This window comes from Vombatus ursinus, unplaced genomic scaffold (assembly GCF_900497805.2).
Source record: "Vombatus ursinus unplaced genomic scaffold, bare-nosed wombat genome assembly UNPS02014770.1, whole genome shotgun sequence".
Classification (NCBI taxonomy): Eukaryota; Metazoa; Chordata; class Mammalia; order Diprotodontia; family Vombatidae; genus Vombatus; species Vombatus ursinus.
Genome location: NW_020954548.1, coordinates 38,715,202 through 38,733,175, shown reverse-complemented (window position 1 = coordinate 38,733,175; position 17,974 = coordinate 38,715,202). Strand labels below are relative to the sequence as shown.

Here is a 17,974-nt window from a genome sequence, read left to right as displayed (position 1 = left end):
TGGAAGTTACTGTCAGAGACAGAAAGGGGGAACATTTCTAAAAGTGGTCAAGGCCAGTAAGAAGGTGAGCAGGGAGCAGAGAGGAGAAGGGCCAATCAGGTATAAGGGAGGAAATTTCCCTAGCTAGGAACTTCTGACTTCCATGTGAGTTAAGGAGGAGAGAAAATTGGCAGGGGGAGGAGCAGGAGAGAGAATTGTGGGAGGGACAAAATAAGAGAGATATGGGGGGAGAGGAGAGGAAAAGAGGAATGGGAGAAAGGAGGAAGAAGGGGACAGAAGTGGATAAGAGACAAGGGGGGAAAGGGAAGGAGAGAATAAGGGAGGAAAGGAAGGGAAAGAAAATAGAGGAAAAAAAAGAAAATAGAGCACAAAGGAATGGGAAACCCTGACCCCTTCCCAAGTCTCTGCCAATAGCCAGCACACCTGACAGGAGAGAGTGAGAGCCGAAAGAAAAGGAGGGGGAGAGAACTAGGCAGATGAGAGAGAAGAGAGTGCTGGGGGGAGAGAAGGTAACAGAAGGGCAAGGATGTAGCAGGAGGAACTTTCAGCTTCTCACTTGTGTGGGAGGAGAGGAAGAGGATGAGAACTGGGCCCCAGGGTTCAGATCAATGCCTGCTATTGTAGGGCCCACAGCTCAGTGCGGGAAAGCGGAGATCACAGATATAACCGAAGACCTGGTGTTGTACTCAGAGGAGGCGTTGCGGAACTGTCTGAACGCATCTGTGGTGGCAGTCAACTTGCACAAACTCAAGGACTTCCCCTTCACCTATGAGCAGGAAGCGATCTTCAAGGAAAAACTGGATGAGGTAACTCGGGCCTCAGGCTCCCCCACCCCCAAATGGACATAATCATCATCCCTCCTTCTCCATATTCTCATCAGACCTGTTGTGGAAAGAGCGCCAGGCTTGGTGTTTCACACAGGGGTTTGAATTCTGCTTGTGACCACCACTTAATTTCTCTGGGCCTTAGTTTTCTCATCTGCAAAATGGGAATAATAACAACTGGCCTGTTTACCTCACAGGGCCTTGGTAAGGACTGAATGAAATGATGGGTGTTAAGCAACCTCGAATGTGTTGTCAATGTCAACTATTGTCATCCTCCTAATGGTCCTGGGAGGTACTGTTGTTCCCATTTTACAGATGGTGAAACTGAGGGCCAGAAAGAGGAAGTGGTCTATCCCAAAGTCACATAGCAAGTTAATGGGGGTGCTGGGATGGGAACCCAAGTCTCCTTGTTCTTTCCACTGAACTACACTGCTTCCTCATTGTCGTTACCCTACTCTTCTTGCTTGTTTTTATAAGCCTCTATTTAGGAGGCCAGGCTACAGGCCAGAGTGCCCGGGGACTCAGGCCACTGTTGATCTCTCTTCTCGAAAGGTCCCACAGGCAAGGGTCCCCTTTTCTCTGCCAATTGCCTCCTGCTAGAGTCTCTAACTGCTAGCACTGAGTAACTATCCATCTTACGCCCTAGCTGGAGAAAGCCCGCCTAAGACATTGTGGTACAGTGGGAAGAACCCTGTACTGGTCATTAGTCCTGCCTCTGCCTCCTATTGTCTGTGTGACCCTGGATAAGTCCCTTCACATCCCTGGGCCTCGGTTTCCTCTTTTATAGAAGTGGAAGTTGGACTAAATTTGAGGCTTTCTAAAGTCTCTTCCAGCTCTGGCATCCTGTCACTCCCTTTTGATCGGGTTATCAAAGGGCAGTGCTTCTCAGGGAGAACCCTGGAAGTTGTGATGCCAGTGTTCTCGCTTCCAGATTAATCGCCTGATTATACTTTGTGAATCATTTATTGCCCGGGCTTGCTTCCCCCAGCTATCCCTCACCAGCCACCCTACTGTGCCCAGGGAACACAGTTCACTTCATGTTTTCATTATCATCTGTTTGGATATTATCTTGGGGAAGATTATCCATCTTAAAGTCGAGGGGGATTATCCGCACTCTTCTCTGCTGGCGCAATAAACTGAGAGTTGATTGGAATTCATTCCAACAAAAGAAGTACTCAGAGCTGTCTCACATTCTTCTTCCTTTTCCAGTTCTACCCAAATGGGTACCCTGAGTTTGTGATCAGTAAACTGGGCTATCTCTTTAATCTGGTCACCCTTAACCAAATAAGCAAGTGGAAGGTGACCTCCGTGGAGACTCTGGAAGCGGTGCTCAAAGCCAACTTTAGACGTGATGATTTGGTGATCTCTTGGCTACCTAATTTTTAATATATTTCAAGACTTGGGTGGGAGTTTTGGGGCCCCATAAAGAGGCTAGCAAGGATGGGTCTTTCTACAGGCTAATTGCCCCAGGGTGGGAGGTATTTCCCTTTAATTACGAGCCAGCAGAATGAGGTAATGAAGGCCCCATTCCATACACTGTTCCTTCTCCCCAAAAGAAAAAAAATGAAATGGAAAAAAAAAGGTCTTATATGCATGTGGCTGGGGCTGTAGATTAATGTACGAAGGGCTTTTGTATCCACGATCTTCTGTGATCTTCATGACAGCCCAGGGAAGAAGGGAGTTCCCAAGGTTATGAAGTAAGAACACGGGTGGGGAAGAGATTTGCAAGATAGTCTAATCAACTGATTGTTGAAGATGGTTCTGAGGTCTCCCCTCCTTAGATCAGACACCCCTGTAAGGTGCTTCTGTAGGTGTTCTCTAAGCTGTGCTCTTCCCAGCTCCCAGACCTGGAGTCCCTAGTCGACAGAATACGCCTTCCTGAAGGCTGGATAGGAGGCTAGACTAGATGGACTCAAAGTTCCCTTGCATCTCCTAGAATCCTAGGCTCTTCATTTCATAGATTCTGTGAATCTGAGCTTCTGTTATTATAGGTTATGGCAGTGATTAATAACTACCTCCAGAGGGGAGGCCCCCTCAATGTCACCTTCCTGAACACCATCGGTTCCAAATACCTCTGCGGCCTGACTGATGAGCAGCTCAGTTCCATAGAGCCATCCGTCCTCAGGTGAGCACAGGACTAGGAGCCAGTACCTCTCCCCGGGCCTTCTGGGTGGGTTTCTGGGGAGCTCAGAGGATGCTGTAAAGAGCACAGATTCATTGCCTCTTTTTGTATCCCTTGAACTTAGCACAGTGCCTGGCACATTATTGTTGTTCAGTAATTTCAGTTGTGTCCAACTCTTCATGACCTCACTTGGGGTTTTCTTGGCAGAGATACTAGACTGCTTTGTCATTTCCTTCTCCAGTTCATTTTACAGATGAGGAAGCTGAGGCAAAGAGGGTTAAATGACTTACCCAGGGTCACACAGCTAGTAAGGGTCTAAAGCCGAATTTGAACTTCCACTAGGGGAAAGCAAAACCATCTTAGACAAACCTAGTTGTAGAGCATCCAGGTGGCACAGTAGATAGAGTTCCAGGCCTGGAGTCAAGAAGACTCATCTTCCTGAGTTCAAATCTGGTCTAAGATTTTTACTAGCTGTGTGACTCTGGGCAAGCCACCTAATCCTGTTTGCCCCAGTTGCCTCATCTCCAAAATGAGCTAGAAAAGGAAATGGCAATCCACTCCAGTATCTTTGCCAAGAAAACCACAAGTGGGGTCACAAAGACTCAGACACGACTGAAACAACTGAACAACAACAACAAATTCCAAAGCCCAACCAAGGTGACTTTGGGTTAATCTACCAATCTGTAGATCAGATAACTACTGTCATTGTGGGTTGGGGCATTAATTCAGATAATTGAAAGGCTATAAAGAAATGATCCTTCCTTTGGTACTAGTGGAGAGGTAATTCAATTTAATTCAATTAGCATTTATTGAGTGTCTACTATGTGGAAGGCACTGTGCTAACTGCTGAGGAATCTAAAGATACAAGCAAAATATTTCCTACCATCAAAAAAGCTTACCTTTTCTTGAGGGGGGGTAGGATGGGAGGTAAACTATGCTTATTTTCTTGGTATAGTGGCTGGGCCTCAGTGCTCACACTGTGCAGTAAGAAGAATCCTGCCAATGACTAATAAAGTATTTTCATGGTCACTCAAAGTTATGACCCTAGAATTTGGAAGGAACAGGAGTAGGAGGTCTGCCAAACTCATCAACAGACATTAGTTAAGCATCTACTCTGTGCCAGGCACTGTGCACTGGAGATAAAAAGGGGAAAAAACAAAAACCAAACAACAGGGCTACCATCATCCTCCCAGTCACCAGGCTTAAAATCTAGATAGCATCCTCAACTCTTCATTGCCCCTGTATCCAATCTCTTGTCAAGGTCTTTCTAATCTACCTTTGCAACATTTCTCATCTATGGCCCTTTCTCTCCTCTGACACTGCCACCCCCCCGGTGCAGGCTGTCATCATGTGCTGGTTCTACCGTTGACAGAAATAGGGAAATTAGGAAGAAGGGTGAGTTTTGTGAAAAAAAAAAAAGATAATGATATTAGTTTTGGACATATTGAGTTTAAGATGTCTATAAGACACCTAGTTTGAGATGTCCAATAAGCATCTGGAGATGTGAGACGAGGTCAGCAGAGAGGTTAGGGCTGGATAAATAGATCTGAGAATCATTTGCGCAGAGGTGATCATTGTTTTATGGAAGCTGATGAGCTCACCAAGAAGGATAGGGTAGTGGGAGAAGAGAAGAGGGAACAGGATAGACTTTGGGGGCCATGCACAGTCAGTGGGCGTGACCTGAAGGAAAATCCAGCAAAGGACATTGAGAGGAGCCATACAGGTAGAACGAGAACTAAGAGAATATCAGAAGAACCTGGAGAGAAGAGAGCATGGAGAAGAAGAGGTTGTGTTCAACAGAGTCAAAGGCTGCAGAGATCTTAAGAAGACTGAGGATTGGAAAAGGCCATTGGATTTGACAGTTACAAGATCACTGGTAACTTTGGAGAGAGCAATTTAAGTTGAATAATGAGTTCAGAAGCCAGAATGCAGAGAGTTAAGAGGAGAGTGAGAGGAAACATCATTGCAGATGGTCTTCTTAAGTTGGTTTAGCCCCAAAATGGAGGAGAGATATAGGATGGTAGCTATTGGGAATACACAAGTCAAGGGAGTTTTTTTTGCAGAGACATGGGTCTCCATAAGTATTTGCAGGTAGCAGGGAAGCAGCCAGTAGACAGGGAATGTTGAAGATTAGTAAGGGTGGAGTTGATAGAGGCAGCAATCTGCTGATGAAGACCGATGGGATGGGGTCACATACACATAAAAGGAGTGCCTTGTCAAGGAGAAGGGTCACCTCATCATGTAAGCTGGGCAGAGGAGAGAGCAGCAGTAGGCATCTGAGTGATAGGAGAGGAGGAAGCCAGGAGAAGAGGGGATTGACTTCAGTTGGCCTCAATTTTTTTCAGTGAAATATGAGGCAAGGTACTCAACTGAGAGAGTTGGGGAGGGGGAGCCATGGGAAGTTTGAGGAGGGATGAAAAGATTTGGAAAAAACACTGTGAGTGGAACTGTGAATCAATTAGGTAGGTGTAAAAGGATTACCTTGCCCCAGCTGAGATCATGTAACATGGTTTCATGATAAAAACGAGAGGATAAAGGTGAGGAACAAGGTAAGAGGTGGATGAATACCAAGATGGTTCCTAAGGCAATGCTGGACTCAGGGAAAGCCAAGGTTAGATGCCAGGAAACAAGGCCAGGCCATTTTTGTTTAAGATGTCTGGTGCCACAGGCCCTGTGGATGAAATTTCCAGGCTCTGGAAAATCAAAGAAACCCAAAACATCATAGCTGAAGTGGACCTTAGAAGTCATCTTGTCTATCCCCATCTCATTTCATGGTGGGAAAACTGAGGGGTCAGAGAAGGGAAAAGACTTCTCCAACGTAATGCTGTGAGTTAGTATCAGAGCTAGGTCTAGAACCCAGGGCTTTTGACTCCTAATCCAGGGCCCTCTGCTACAGCACACTATGATCTATCATTCTATACTCCTCCGCAACTTGCTTTAGGCGTTTAGACTCTTTCTCTTAATTTGTGTAAGCTTTGGGTAGAGAGGGGATGATCACATGGCTTCTGTGGATATCTGGTAGAAAGAGCATAGAAGGGGAAGATTCTAGGAAGAAAGAATATATATATACATATATGTATGGATGTGTATGTATGTGTATATATCTGTAAATGTATGTTTGTATATGTCTATCTCTATCTTTCTATCTATCTGTGTCTTGGGACAGTACCTTTCTGCCTGACTGTGTGGTAGCCCTGTCCTTGGTGCTGGATTGAGGTGGGAGGAGTCAGTAACTGCTGATGTTTTAGCTTTTCTCTTCCCCCTCTCTCTGCCACTCCCAGAAAAGCCAAGCCCTTGAACCCATCTGCCTGCTCCCAGGCACAGAAGAATATCCTCTATCCAAAGGCCAAGACTTCCTTCCAAGGCATAGCATTCCCAAAATACTACACGCTGATCCAACCTTATCTAGGTAAGGCAGGGATGAGTTGTGTGGTTGGGGTGGTGTGGGGAAATAGGAGGAAGAGAGTAGGGGGAGAGGGGAAGAATCTGTTGGGGGTGGGGGATAGATGGAGAGGAAACACACGCTTGATCAAAAAGGACAGTAGGCCTCCCAGCTTTGTCACACTCCACCTCTGTGACTTTGGGCAGATCACAGAACTCTCTGAGCTCCTCGGAGTTTTTTCATCTATAAAATGAAGGGGTTGGACGAAATGACCCCTCCAGTTCCAAATCCATGGTCCTATGATCCCATAATCATTATTTTCAATATTGAAGGGTAATAGGAATTTAATTTATTCTGTTTGGCCTCAGAGGTTGGAACAACGGCCAATGCAGAAAAGCCATAGGGAGGCGAATATTGGCTTGATATGAAGAACTTTCCAACAATTAATTTGAGAGGCAGTGTGGTAGGATGGAAAGAACACTGGCTATGGAATCAAAGGACTGGGTTTGAATCCCAGCTCTGACAATTGTTACCTATGTAATCCTGGGTAACCTCTCTTACCTCTGATATGGAATACCCATATAATCTTGGGTAACTTCTCTAAAGGTTGAATTAGCTGACCTAGACGGCCCCTTGCAGGTCTATATATATGAACCTTTTATCCCATGAAATGTAAAATGAGTTGCCATAAAAGGTAGTGAGTTCCCCATCATTACAGGACTTCAAACAAAAACTGGTTGATACGTTGTCAGAACTGCTGTAAGGTGGTAGCTGGACTAGGTGATCTCTGGGGTCACTTCCAACTCTGAGATTCTGTTTCAGAGGAACTAGGGGAAAGGAATAAAAAGAAGGGGAGCAGTGGATTGGGCTTGGCTCTGGTTTTCCCATGGACTACTGCCTCTATTTGATTCTTCTTTCAAATCTAGGCAGGTCCTAGGTGAGCCAGGAGTGAAACTCAGCATTTCAGAGCCCCATAACCTCTCAGAGCTACCCTTAAATCTCGACTACCCTCTCCCCCCTGTCCCACTATAGGGTAGAGTGAGAGGCCAAAAAAAGTCATGGAACATCAAATCTGGAAGGGACCTTGGAAATCTAGTCCAACTCCTTTATTTTACAAAAGAAGAAACTGAGGTTCAGAAAAAGAAAGCAATTCATCCTTAATCACACAGTGAGTGAATGACAAGAGCTGGGACTAGACCTCAGTTCTCCTGTATCACTGTCTAATTCTTTTTCTACCACACCAGACTGCCCTGGGTTCTAATCTCAGCTCCACTGCTAATCTGCTGTGTGATCTTGAGCAAATCACTTTGGTTTACTCCTCTGGACTATTTTTTTAAGGTTCCTTCCAGTCCTGACATTTTGCATTTGATTTGATATTCTCAGTAAGGGTGGCATCATCCTACTCACTGCTGGTAGGAGGGGCCAGGGGCCAGGGTTTTGCCTTGGACTCATATTTGACTTCCCCTCCCCTCCCCTCTCTCTCCTCTTAGGTGGAGCCCCAACACAGGATCTAAAAGACCTCAGCCAAAAGAATGTTAACATGGACATAGAAACATTTAAGGAACTACAAAAAGAAGTCATCTTGGTACAGTTAGAACCTTCAGCCTATTGGGGATGGCCAAAGAGGGAGGGAGGGTCTACTGAGGGCAAGAGAACCCTACCACATGAGGTCAGAGGGAAGCACCAGCACATGGGGTCCCTTTGAGGTTGAAGATGGTATGGCAATGGCCCAGAGGCTCCAGTTGCTTGGTGGGAGGCAGTTTAAATTCTCACTCAATTTTGATCTTGGTTTAAATCCCAGGCCCTCCAGACCTAATTAATTGTGGTTGGGAGTAGAGGAAGGATATATGCACATGTGAACCTCTTTCCACCCCAACTAGATCTAAACCATCCTAGGGGAGGGCCAGGGAGTCTCCTTAGAAATCCCAAAGCTGGGCTCCGGGGTGCTCAACAAGATATTGGCTTTGTCCTTCAGCCACTGACCCCCGAGGAGGTACGCGGACTCCTGGGACGAAACCTAATGGGGCTGAAGGCCGAGGAGGAAAACTCTCCAGTCCGGGCATGGATCCTCAATCAGCGTCAGGAGAGCCTGGATGACTTGGGCATTGGGCTCAGCGGGGGGATCCCCAATGGTTACATTGTCTTCAGCTTCAGGGACAAAAATTAGATAACAGTCTTCCTTCTTTGGTGGGGGGGGTGGGGAACTGCACAGGGCTTTGGCCCTCTCTCATTCCAGAAAGTTGTAAAAATAAAAGAAATAGTTTTACACTCTGAGCCTTGTCGTCTTCCTGAAGCTTGATCCCAGTCAAGAACTACATAAATGTGAGCTTTCAAGCAGGACAGATGGTATTAATAGAATTAGAGCAGGAAGGGATCTTTAAAGTCATCTTTTACACTTCATTATGCAGAGAGGGAAATAGGAAGTGATCTGAGCAAACTCACTGGATGAGCTAATAAGTGAGTTGGGACTCGAACCTGACTTGAGCAGAATTGGGAGGGAACGGTAAGAATCTGCCAGGGAGTGACAGGTGAGTGCTCCTCACTCTGACGCTCAGGTGCTCTCCATCGCCTTCGCCTTCAGCCCTTTCCCTTTGCAAGCCCTAAGCCCTGAGAAAGCAAGAGTCCTGCACACTAGTCTATAGGTGGGCCCTGCTGGTTCAAAGTACTGTTGAAATGAAAAGTAGGGGCTAAAAGGAGTCCCAGGGTCTGTAAAAAACGCTTAGGAACAGAAGCTGGGAGGTCCTGTTCCCACCCCCCCGATTGAGATTTTGGACTCTGTCTCCGAAGGTCCTTTAACCCCGGGGGCCGCTGAACCTTCGGTGGATTGCTAGTATAATGGCTCAGGGATAGCCGATGCTGATTCAGAAAGAGGCTGGGGTGTCCTTTTGACGTGCCTAGCCCTCACACAGAGAGGAGCAGAAAGGGCAGGTGGTACTGCTTCAGTATCTGTGTGGTAGACCCCAGATGAGGAACAGGAGGAACTTGGACAGACTCAAGCAATAGCCGGGTCCTCTTTCTCTATCCTCTTCTCTAATCCTGGACTTTCCTGATACTTTGGTTCCTGGCTTGAGAGCCTGTGAAGCGTGCACGGATGGGGCGTCGGCCCCCCGCGAGGCACGCGCGGACGGGGTGTCAGACTCCTGTGCTGGGGACCTGACCCATTGTTCACCTAGGTCAGTAACCCATGCTGACATATCACTGGGGGCCCGAGGCTTTAGCTCCCTGCTCCTACCCCCAGTGCTGTTGGACTCATTAACTTGCGGGTGGAGGGGGAGGAAGGAGAGAGGAAGGGAGGATTAGCTGACTCACCAAGCAAAGCTTTATGGGAAGTGCCTGAAGCCCACCGGGGCATGACCTCTACTGGGATCCTAGAAGGATTCTATCTGGCCCCAGATGGGTAAGTCCCTCTGGGAGTCCAAAAAGGGGTCCACTCTCCCCTCCTCTAAGGGACTACATGCAGGACAAAGAAGGAGTGGTTGACAAGCTTGAGGAGCACCTCACATTTATTAAAATCAGACCATAAAGACAGCAAAACTTGAGCTTTCCCCACTCAGAGAAACATAGCTCTTGGCAGAGGTGCAGTCAGGCTCCTGCTAGGGGAGGCCTGACCTTCTGTGGCCTTCAAGCTGTTTCCAAGCATGCTCAGCCTGGATTTAGGCCCTCTGGGACTCTAGAAGACTTGAGAAAGACAGAGACTGCCCCAGGTGGTTTGCCCTGTGTCTCCCGCGTCTGGACAGTGGAGAGCTGCCCCGCTGAGGGTAGCCCAGCCAGCTCAGGTGAAGAGCCCAGCTTTCCCCAAGGTACTGCCGCAGAAACAGTCTTCAGTCCAAATCCTGTCTGGCTGGAGTCCAGGGGTGGTAAGAGCATTTGTGAAGATGACTCCTGGGGGAAGGGCAGGGAAAAGGTCTCTGAGCAGGTCCCCTTGCAGTCCAGCCATCATTCCTCCAATGGGTACCCAGGTTCTGAGAATAGCAAGGCCTCCCAAAGGCCAAGGCCCATCATCAGATCAGGGCCAAAGTCAGCCTCAAGTCTGCTTGGCACCCTTGTCCATTCTGAGTTGAAGAGAGAAGTATATAAGGGTCCTAGTTGTAGATCGAACTCCATGTTTTGGAGAAGGGAAACTTTTGATTCAAAGACGATGGTGGAGTCCAGGGCAGGGCTGGTAAAAGAAGAGAATTCTTGTCCAGGAGTATCAAAGATGCTTCATCAGTAAGGTAAGGCCTACCGGGAGGCCAAGGGCATTGAAGAGGTGGAGTGGTACCAGGACACAGCAGCCTAGAAGGGAGGAACAGGGAGGAGAAATTGGCACCAGCTTGAGTCTTGGAAACATATAGGGAGCTCGCAATTAATCACACCAATGTTGGAGAGGGAGGACAAATATTCTTTTAAAAAAGCAATTAAAAATCTTTTAAACTTTAAAAAATGTTGCTTATTGAGTTTGGAATGTGGCTTACTTCTTGTATTTGGATGTGGGTGTGTCTGGTGTTCTTGGAATTCATAACATTCTCAGGAACATGATGAAGACACGTGATAACAGCTGATAGCTCTTTCCATTCTTAATTCATCCCCATCCTATCCCCTTAACTCCATGCTAGCAGCGGATGGCATCACCTCTTAGAATCATGCAAAGGACCAGCCTGAGCAGAGCAGCCTCTTCTTTTCCTAAGCTAAGACTCTCTCTGCCTCATACCTTCCCTGGTTATAGAAGAGGAAAACGTGTACTAGAGCTTAAATATTTTTTTTTCTGGAAGCTGAAGGTGACTGGGGAGCCTTTTACCTCCTTCTCACAGAACCTCCTACTGAATGGAAGTCTCCATGCAAAATGAGAGTTGATATGGGATATGGCAGTGTTAATAAAGGGGTGGCATGAGGAGAGAGAAACAACAGTACTGTCAAAGGAGAGGAGGTGTGAGAAGCAGTGGTGATTGTGGTTGTTGTTTGTCCTTCATTCTGGAAGAGGACCATGACATCAGGAAGGTGATGCCGTGACTTAAAAGTGAATTGGATTTAAGTGAAGGAAAGCTGTGCAAAGTCACCAGCCTCACTTTCTCCTCCGGAGCCATCTGGGTCCAGTGGCCAGTTATGGATCAGGACTACTGGAGATGGCCCAGGATGCAGTGGGAGACCTTGGCCTTCTGAGTTCTCACTTTGACTGAGGCAACACCCATTCATTGATTATGGCTGTTTAAGTGAGTCAAGGGATGGCCCCTTTAATACAAAACAACAATAGCAAACACCACACTACAAAGAATGAAGGACCAAGGAGGCCACAGATGCCACCAAGGAAACTGTAAACAAAGAGACTGAGCGTGAAGTTTCACTGTGGATAGTGGGGCATGGGAGTTTAACTTCAGATCTGCAGTTTCTACCTGGGAGTTGCTGGGGCCTTGGACACCTACCAGAGGTAGTGGCGAGAGTGATATGCTCACTGGGTGAAGCAGAGGACTTGTGCCCTTCGTCAGTGATCCAGGCAGGGAGAGGCTTCCCAGTGGTGGCAGGGTAGGGGTACAGCTGCTTTGGGGTCCCCTCCAACCCCAGGGCCTCCAGGGCTGACTGGTTTTGGCTTTGGAGCCAAGAGCTTACAGCTGGGTTGCTCCGGGCCTTCCGAAGATCTGCCACATTTCGCCCAAGTAATTTTGCCACGTTGCTGAGACTCAGGTTCTGCGTGGGGAAAAGGAATTTGAGACCCTCGCTTCCTTTATCAGGCACTCTCCCGCCCACACCTCCTATGCCCATAAATGAGAATACCATTTGCAGCCCTTAAGCCAATGAATAACAGACCTGGTATCACCTCAAAAGTGATGCAATGCAAAGAACCCTGGGCTGGGATTCAGGAGACCTGTATTCTGCCCTCATCTCTACCACTACCTAGTCCCTGCATGACCTTGGGCAAACTATTTCCCTTCCCCTAAGTCCTGGTTTCCTGATCTGTCAGATAGGAATAATGATACCCTTTCGAAAAGCCCAGTGAAGGAGGCAGGGTAAATATTGCGTATCATCTCATGTTTATATAATCCTTTACAGCTTTACAAAGAACTTTTCTATCTACTCTTGGGGTGGAAACACTTTGTAAACAGTTCAGCACTGTACAAACATGTGGGGCTATTATTATTATGAATTAGTCTGGTGAAGGGGCCACCCCCATTGACCTTCCTCATTCTGTCTGGCTCAACCTGATACTTAAGTGGACTTGTTTCCCGCTGGGCACAGAAGGGGAAGAGCCTAGCTTGTCTTAAAAAAAAAAAAAAAGCTTGGTGGATAATCCACTTGAAAGTAAGGGAGAAACTGTGAAGAGGTCATCTACTCCATCCTCCTGCATTTCCCCCTAAACAACTCTAATTCCAGCTTGTATAACTCTTGTCTGGACAGCCAACCTGGCTACCAGGTTCAATTCTATTCAACAAATATCTTTGGAACACCCTTGTTATGTGTAGCCTTTGTCCCCACCCTCTGTAACATCCCTCAAGTCTGTTCTTTCCTTTCTACTACCACCACCACCCCCCTAGTTCTGGCCTGTTTTCATTTGGATTATTTTAATAACCTCTTAACTGATCTCCCTGCCTCCAGCCTATTTTCCTTCAATTCACTCTTCACCCTGCTATTAAAGTAATCTTTGTAGGACTACAACACACAAGTCCATTCTCATCCTTCTTCTGCTCCAAAACCTTCTGTGGCTCTCCATTGCCCACTGGATAAAGTACAAGTTCCTTAGCCTGACTTCCCAGGCACGGTACATTTGTTGACACTGTCACCTCTGCCTGAAACATTCTCCTTCCACATCTCTGCCTTTTGAAGTCTTTCCCTTCAAGGCCTGGCTCAGTTGCTACCTTCTCCATGAAGCCTTCCCTGATCTTTTCCTGCTGGAAGTGATTCCTCTTTTAATCTTGTCTACTTCTCTATTTGGACCTTTCCTGGACATTCAGTACATGACTTACATTACAGTGATTTGTCTATTTGTCTCATCTTTCCCACTAAATTATAAGCTCCTTGATGGCAGGGATTGTGACTGGTTTCATCTCTTATCTCCAGAGCCTAGCACAGTGCATTGTACATAGCAGGCATTTAATGAAAAGTTTTTGAATTAAGTTTGTACTTTGCTGTGTGGTATTAAGCAACAGTCTCTGAAATAGGAATGGGGGACCCCAGTGACCCAGAGAACCAAGGCATGACCATGTGATTGACCAGTTAGAGCTGGAAAGATGGGTCAAATCTGATCCTCCCTGCAATAACCAATGGTGGGACAGCTTCAACACAATCCACACCTGCCCTTCATCCATTGTCTCCTAATGCTCCTCCACTCTGCCCCCTCCCACTGCCCTGTAAGCTCCAGATCTTCTCCCCTTTTGCTCCAGTCACTGACTCCTTGTGATAATTATAACCTAACAGCCAACAACAGGTGCCTTTGAGAAACTTCCCCCTTCCCCCAACATTCCTGCCCCTCCTTCATACCCACCTTCTGTTCTACATATCATTTATGATTCAGGCAGGTGGCCTTTGAAGAGTGGGCTCTGTGCTCTGGGGCAGTGGCTAGTGAGTAAGAGCCTCCCTCCCTCTCCTCCCTCCTCCATTGCTGAGGAGCTAAGCCACTTGGGGAGACCATGTCCTCAGACCCTCCCTTAACCTAAGAAGTCATACTAGAGAGAAGGAGTAGGATGGGGGCAATGGGCAAAGAGAGAGAAGGATCTCTGGGCTGATACAAAGAAGGGGACATCAAAGTGGGTCAACAGGTCCCTGCAGGAATCTTGGAAACAAAGAATTCAGACTCAAGATGCCAGCTGTAATTGGTTTTCAAGAACTGTGAGAAGTTCTAAAAGGTTTACTCATTTCACATCTTTATTTCCCTGGGTCCATCCAGTTACAGGTACTAATTATATACCCTTCTCCCTTTTTATTTAATTTTTAATATTCTTAATTTTTAAATTAAAATTTTAATATTTAATATTTTATTTAATTTTATATTTTATTTAATAGTTTTCTTTCTCTGGATTTTGCTTTATGTAAAAAGAAACCTGAGATCCCTCATGAAGGCTTGTACTGTATTATTAGTCTGTGTTAAGAAAAAGAATGGAGGAAGCCAGGTGTTAGCAGGAAATACACAGCATTTAAATTAGGACAGAGAGCCCAACCTCTATCCAAATGTTAGTAATTTTCTTAATTAGAGGCTCTGAGCTATTTCATCTGATATAAACTCCAGAAAATAAAAGGGAAAGAGACCACAAAGACCTGAGAGCCCCTAGGATAAAATTAAACTAATTGTTTTTAATAGGATATGACTGATTAAATCTCTAGAGAAAGGGGGAAGAGAGGACAGGGAAGTGACCAAAGAGGTCACCGCCTGAACCACTCCCTAAGAAAGACATGAGCAAGGCCTAGGAGGATTTAGTTCCATCCACCTTTGAAAGGAATAGAATGCTAGCTAGTCGACTTTACCCTCCATAGTGATATCAACCGGTGTTACATACAAATAAAACAAACCCAGCTAGAATAAGAAGAAAAGACACAGAATAGAGGGAAAAAAAAAACTTTGCATTAAAAATTTCTGTTAAAAGTCCAACATCCAAAATACATAGGGGATGTATGCAAATATATAACATTAAGAGCCATTCTCTAATACATAAGTAATTAAAGGTATGAAGAGGCAGTTGTCTAAGAAGAAATGAAAACTGTCAACAACCATCTCAAAAAGGGTTAAAAATCACTAATGATCAGAGAAGTACACATTAAACCAATTCTGAGGCATCGCCTTAACCAAGGGTGTGCTGGAGCCAGCTTCAACTGGCTCTCAGCCAACTGTTAAATTTTCAGCGTGAGCATTTACACCTTGGGCACACACTATGAATCAGAACTTGATTTATTGTTTTGTTGACTTGAAAAAGCAATAGAAAAAAGGTTAATACTGCAGATTTAACTTAAAAATGTTTCATGCATACATTTATTTTTTCTGACAGCAGTAATTAAACATCTACCAGTATGCCCCTGCTTTACGTCCATCAAATTGACAAAGAAAGAAAAATTCAGTACTAGTGGGACTATGGGAAAACAAGGGCAGCTAGGAGGTGCCACAGTGGATAAAGCACTGGGGGCCTGGAGTCAGGAAAATTCATCTTCCTGACTTCAAATCTAGCATGTTCATCTTTCTGAATTCAAATCAGACACTTAATAGCTGTGTGACCCTGGGCAAGTCACTTAACCCTGTTTGCCTCAGTTTCTTCATCTATGAAATGAGCTGGAGATAATGCTCCAGTATCTTTGCCAAGAAAACTCTGGGGTCACAAAGAGTTGGACATGACCAAACAACTATGGGGAAACAGCCAGGCACGCTAATTCACTGTTGGCATGGCTATGAATTAGTCCAACCATTTTGGAAAGTCATATGGAATTATATAATAAAAGTTACAACATTCATAACCTTTGGCCCAATGATCTCACTCTTAGGTTTGCATCCTAATGGGTTATTAACAGGAAGAAAAGATCTATCATTACAAAAATATTCATAGCAGTTTTATTTGTACTGGCAAAAAGTTAGAAACAAAATGCATACGCAATGACTAGGGCATAATTGAGTAAACTGTGGTATGTACTGGGAATAGAATGTTATTAATATTAATAATAACATTTACATAGTGCCTTATGTACTTTAAGCAAAGCACTTTCCTCGCAACAATTCTCTGAACTGTAATACAAATATTGTTTTCATTTTGCATATGAGGAAAGAGGGACTCTGAAAGATTCACAGACGTGCCTGTGATGACACACACAGCTAGTAATAGTCTGAGCCCAAGTCTCCAGACCACCATATGCAATGTTCTATTCCCCGAGACATGTTGGCTCTCACACACTGTCCAGAACAATACTGTGCCAGGGTGAGCGATGAATAGGAAGAATTCAAAGAAATATGGGAAAGACTTACAGAGAGTAATATGGAGAAAACAAAGCAGAAACAAAAGAGTCTACACCCTGACTACAGCTATGTCAATGAAGGCAGCGTTAGATGGCTACAAAAAAACTCTGGTCACATACAATCAGTGATTTGAGCTAACTACCTTTCTTAAGGTTAAAGCACATAAGTTCACAATCTCTTTTTTTGTGTTGTTTTTCTTAACTCTTTTCAGAGCTTATACATTTTGGTTTGTTATAACAAAATTTTTCAACAAAAATAAATGCAAACTTATTATTACTTTGTACTTATAGGAAGGAAGGAAACAAGTATTTATTATGCACCTACTATGTGTTAGGTGCTATACTTTACAAATATTATCTCATTTGATCCTCACACCAACCATGGGAGATAGATGCTATTTTCTCCATTGGGGGGGCTATTCTCATTTTACAGATAAGGAAATTGAGGCACAGAGATATTAAGTGACTTACACAATGTCACCCAGCTAGTAAGAGTCTGAGGATAGATTTGAACTCATATCCTCCTGACTCCAGGCCCAGGCCCACTAAGCCACCAGCTGACTTTAGATTTATTGTTCAGTCGTGTCTGACTCTTCCTGATCCCATAGACCATCACACCAGGCCCTCTATTCTCTACTATCTCCTGAAGTCTGTCCAAGATCATGTTCATTGCCTCCATGACACTATCAATCCATCTCTGGATAGCTGCAAGTTTATTTATACATTTCTTAATCCCCTGTAACAATAAGCTCCCTGAAGGTAGGGCTCGTATCTAATTCATTTTCCTTTCTCCCTCAGAACCCTGTACACAGTACACGGCAAGTAGTTATTGAATGACATCCCTTTCCTAGTCTACTGAATAATGACTTAGGAAGGCCCATGCTGGGCACTTACCTGTAGCACCTCTGGATTGAGACTTGTGAATGTATCAATGTCCATAGAAATATTGGCCCGAGACAGGTGCTTCAGATCTTCCACAGGTGCACCACCTAAATTAGTATGAACAGAGATACCCTCCTCATCTCCCTGTTCAGGGTTCGTGGGGAGAGGAGAAAGAGGATGAGGAAACAGCCCTGGGCTTAACAGGGTAGGAGGGAGCTCTAAACTGCCCACTGCCCACCAGCTCAGAGTTCTTAGCTCCAGACTATAGAGCACACAGTCTAGGAGAGACAGAGGAGCCACAAATATAGGTCCTGCCTTCAGGGAGCTCAGAGTCTTGAGGAGACAGAGGAGGAATAGATCCAGGAGTCAGCCTCAAATTGTCCCAGGGACCAAAGCAGAATGGTCCTGGTTGGAAAGGAAAGCTGGTCTTAAGGATGGAAGCTTAAGCTAGTGTGGATAAGACCCCTTTAGACTCTAGAAATAATCAGAGAATCACAGAATTTGAGACCTGGAAGTTCCATCCATCTAGCCCAATGCATACACAAAGGGAATCCCCATTATAACAAATCCAGCAAGTGATTTCCAGCCTCTGCTTAAAGACTTCCAAGCAGGAGGAACTGATAACCACTTGTCCATACCCTTTCTGGACAGCTCCATTGGTAGGAGGTTTTTTCCTAACATCAAACCTAAATTCCCCCATTACTCCTAATCCCCAGGACTGAAAGCCAAATAAAAACAGGAATTGAAAATACGAATTTTCTTCCCAAGGCAAGAGTCAGGATCCAGAAAAAAAAACAATAGGCATTGCTACAGCTAGTCTAACCAACTCCCTGTTATCCAAGATCTATGGATCTCCTGTAGAAT

At 45.3% G+C, this 17,974-nt stretch overlaps 1 protein-coding gene across 1 annotated transcript in view; it reads left to right on the top strand.

The window, feature by feature from the left end:
• MSLN (mesothelin) overlaps positions 1–8,558 on the top strand; it is a 33,769-nt gene extending 25,211 nt beyond the window's left edge. The window contains exons 23-28 of the mRNA XM_027863083.1: positions 625–806; positions 2,034–2,183; positions 2,816–2,949; positions 6,228–6,355; positions 7,819–7,913; positions 8,304–8,558. Of these exons, the coding sequence (XP_027718884.1) occupies positions 625–806; positions 2,034–2,183; positions 2,816–2,949; positions 6,228–6,355; positions 7,819–7,913; positions 8,304–8,495 (881 nt within the window). The 3' untranslated portion in view covers positions 8,496–8,558. The remainder of the gene's footprint in view (positions 1–624; positions 807–2,033; positions 2,184–2,815; positions 2,950–6,227; positions 6,356–7,818; positions 7,914–8,303) is intronic.
• The last annotated feature ends 9,416 nt before the right edge of the window (positions 8,559–17,974 follow it).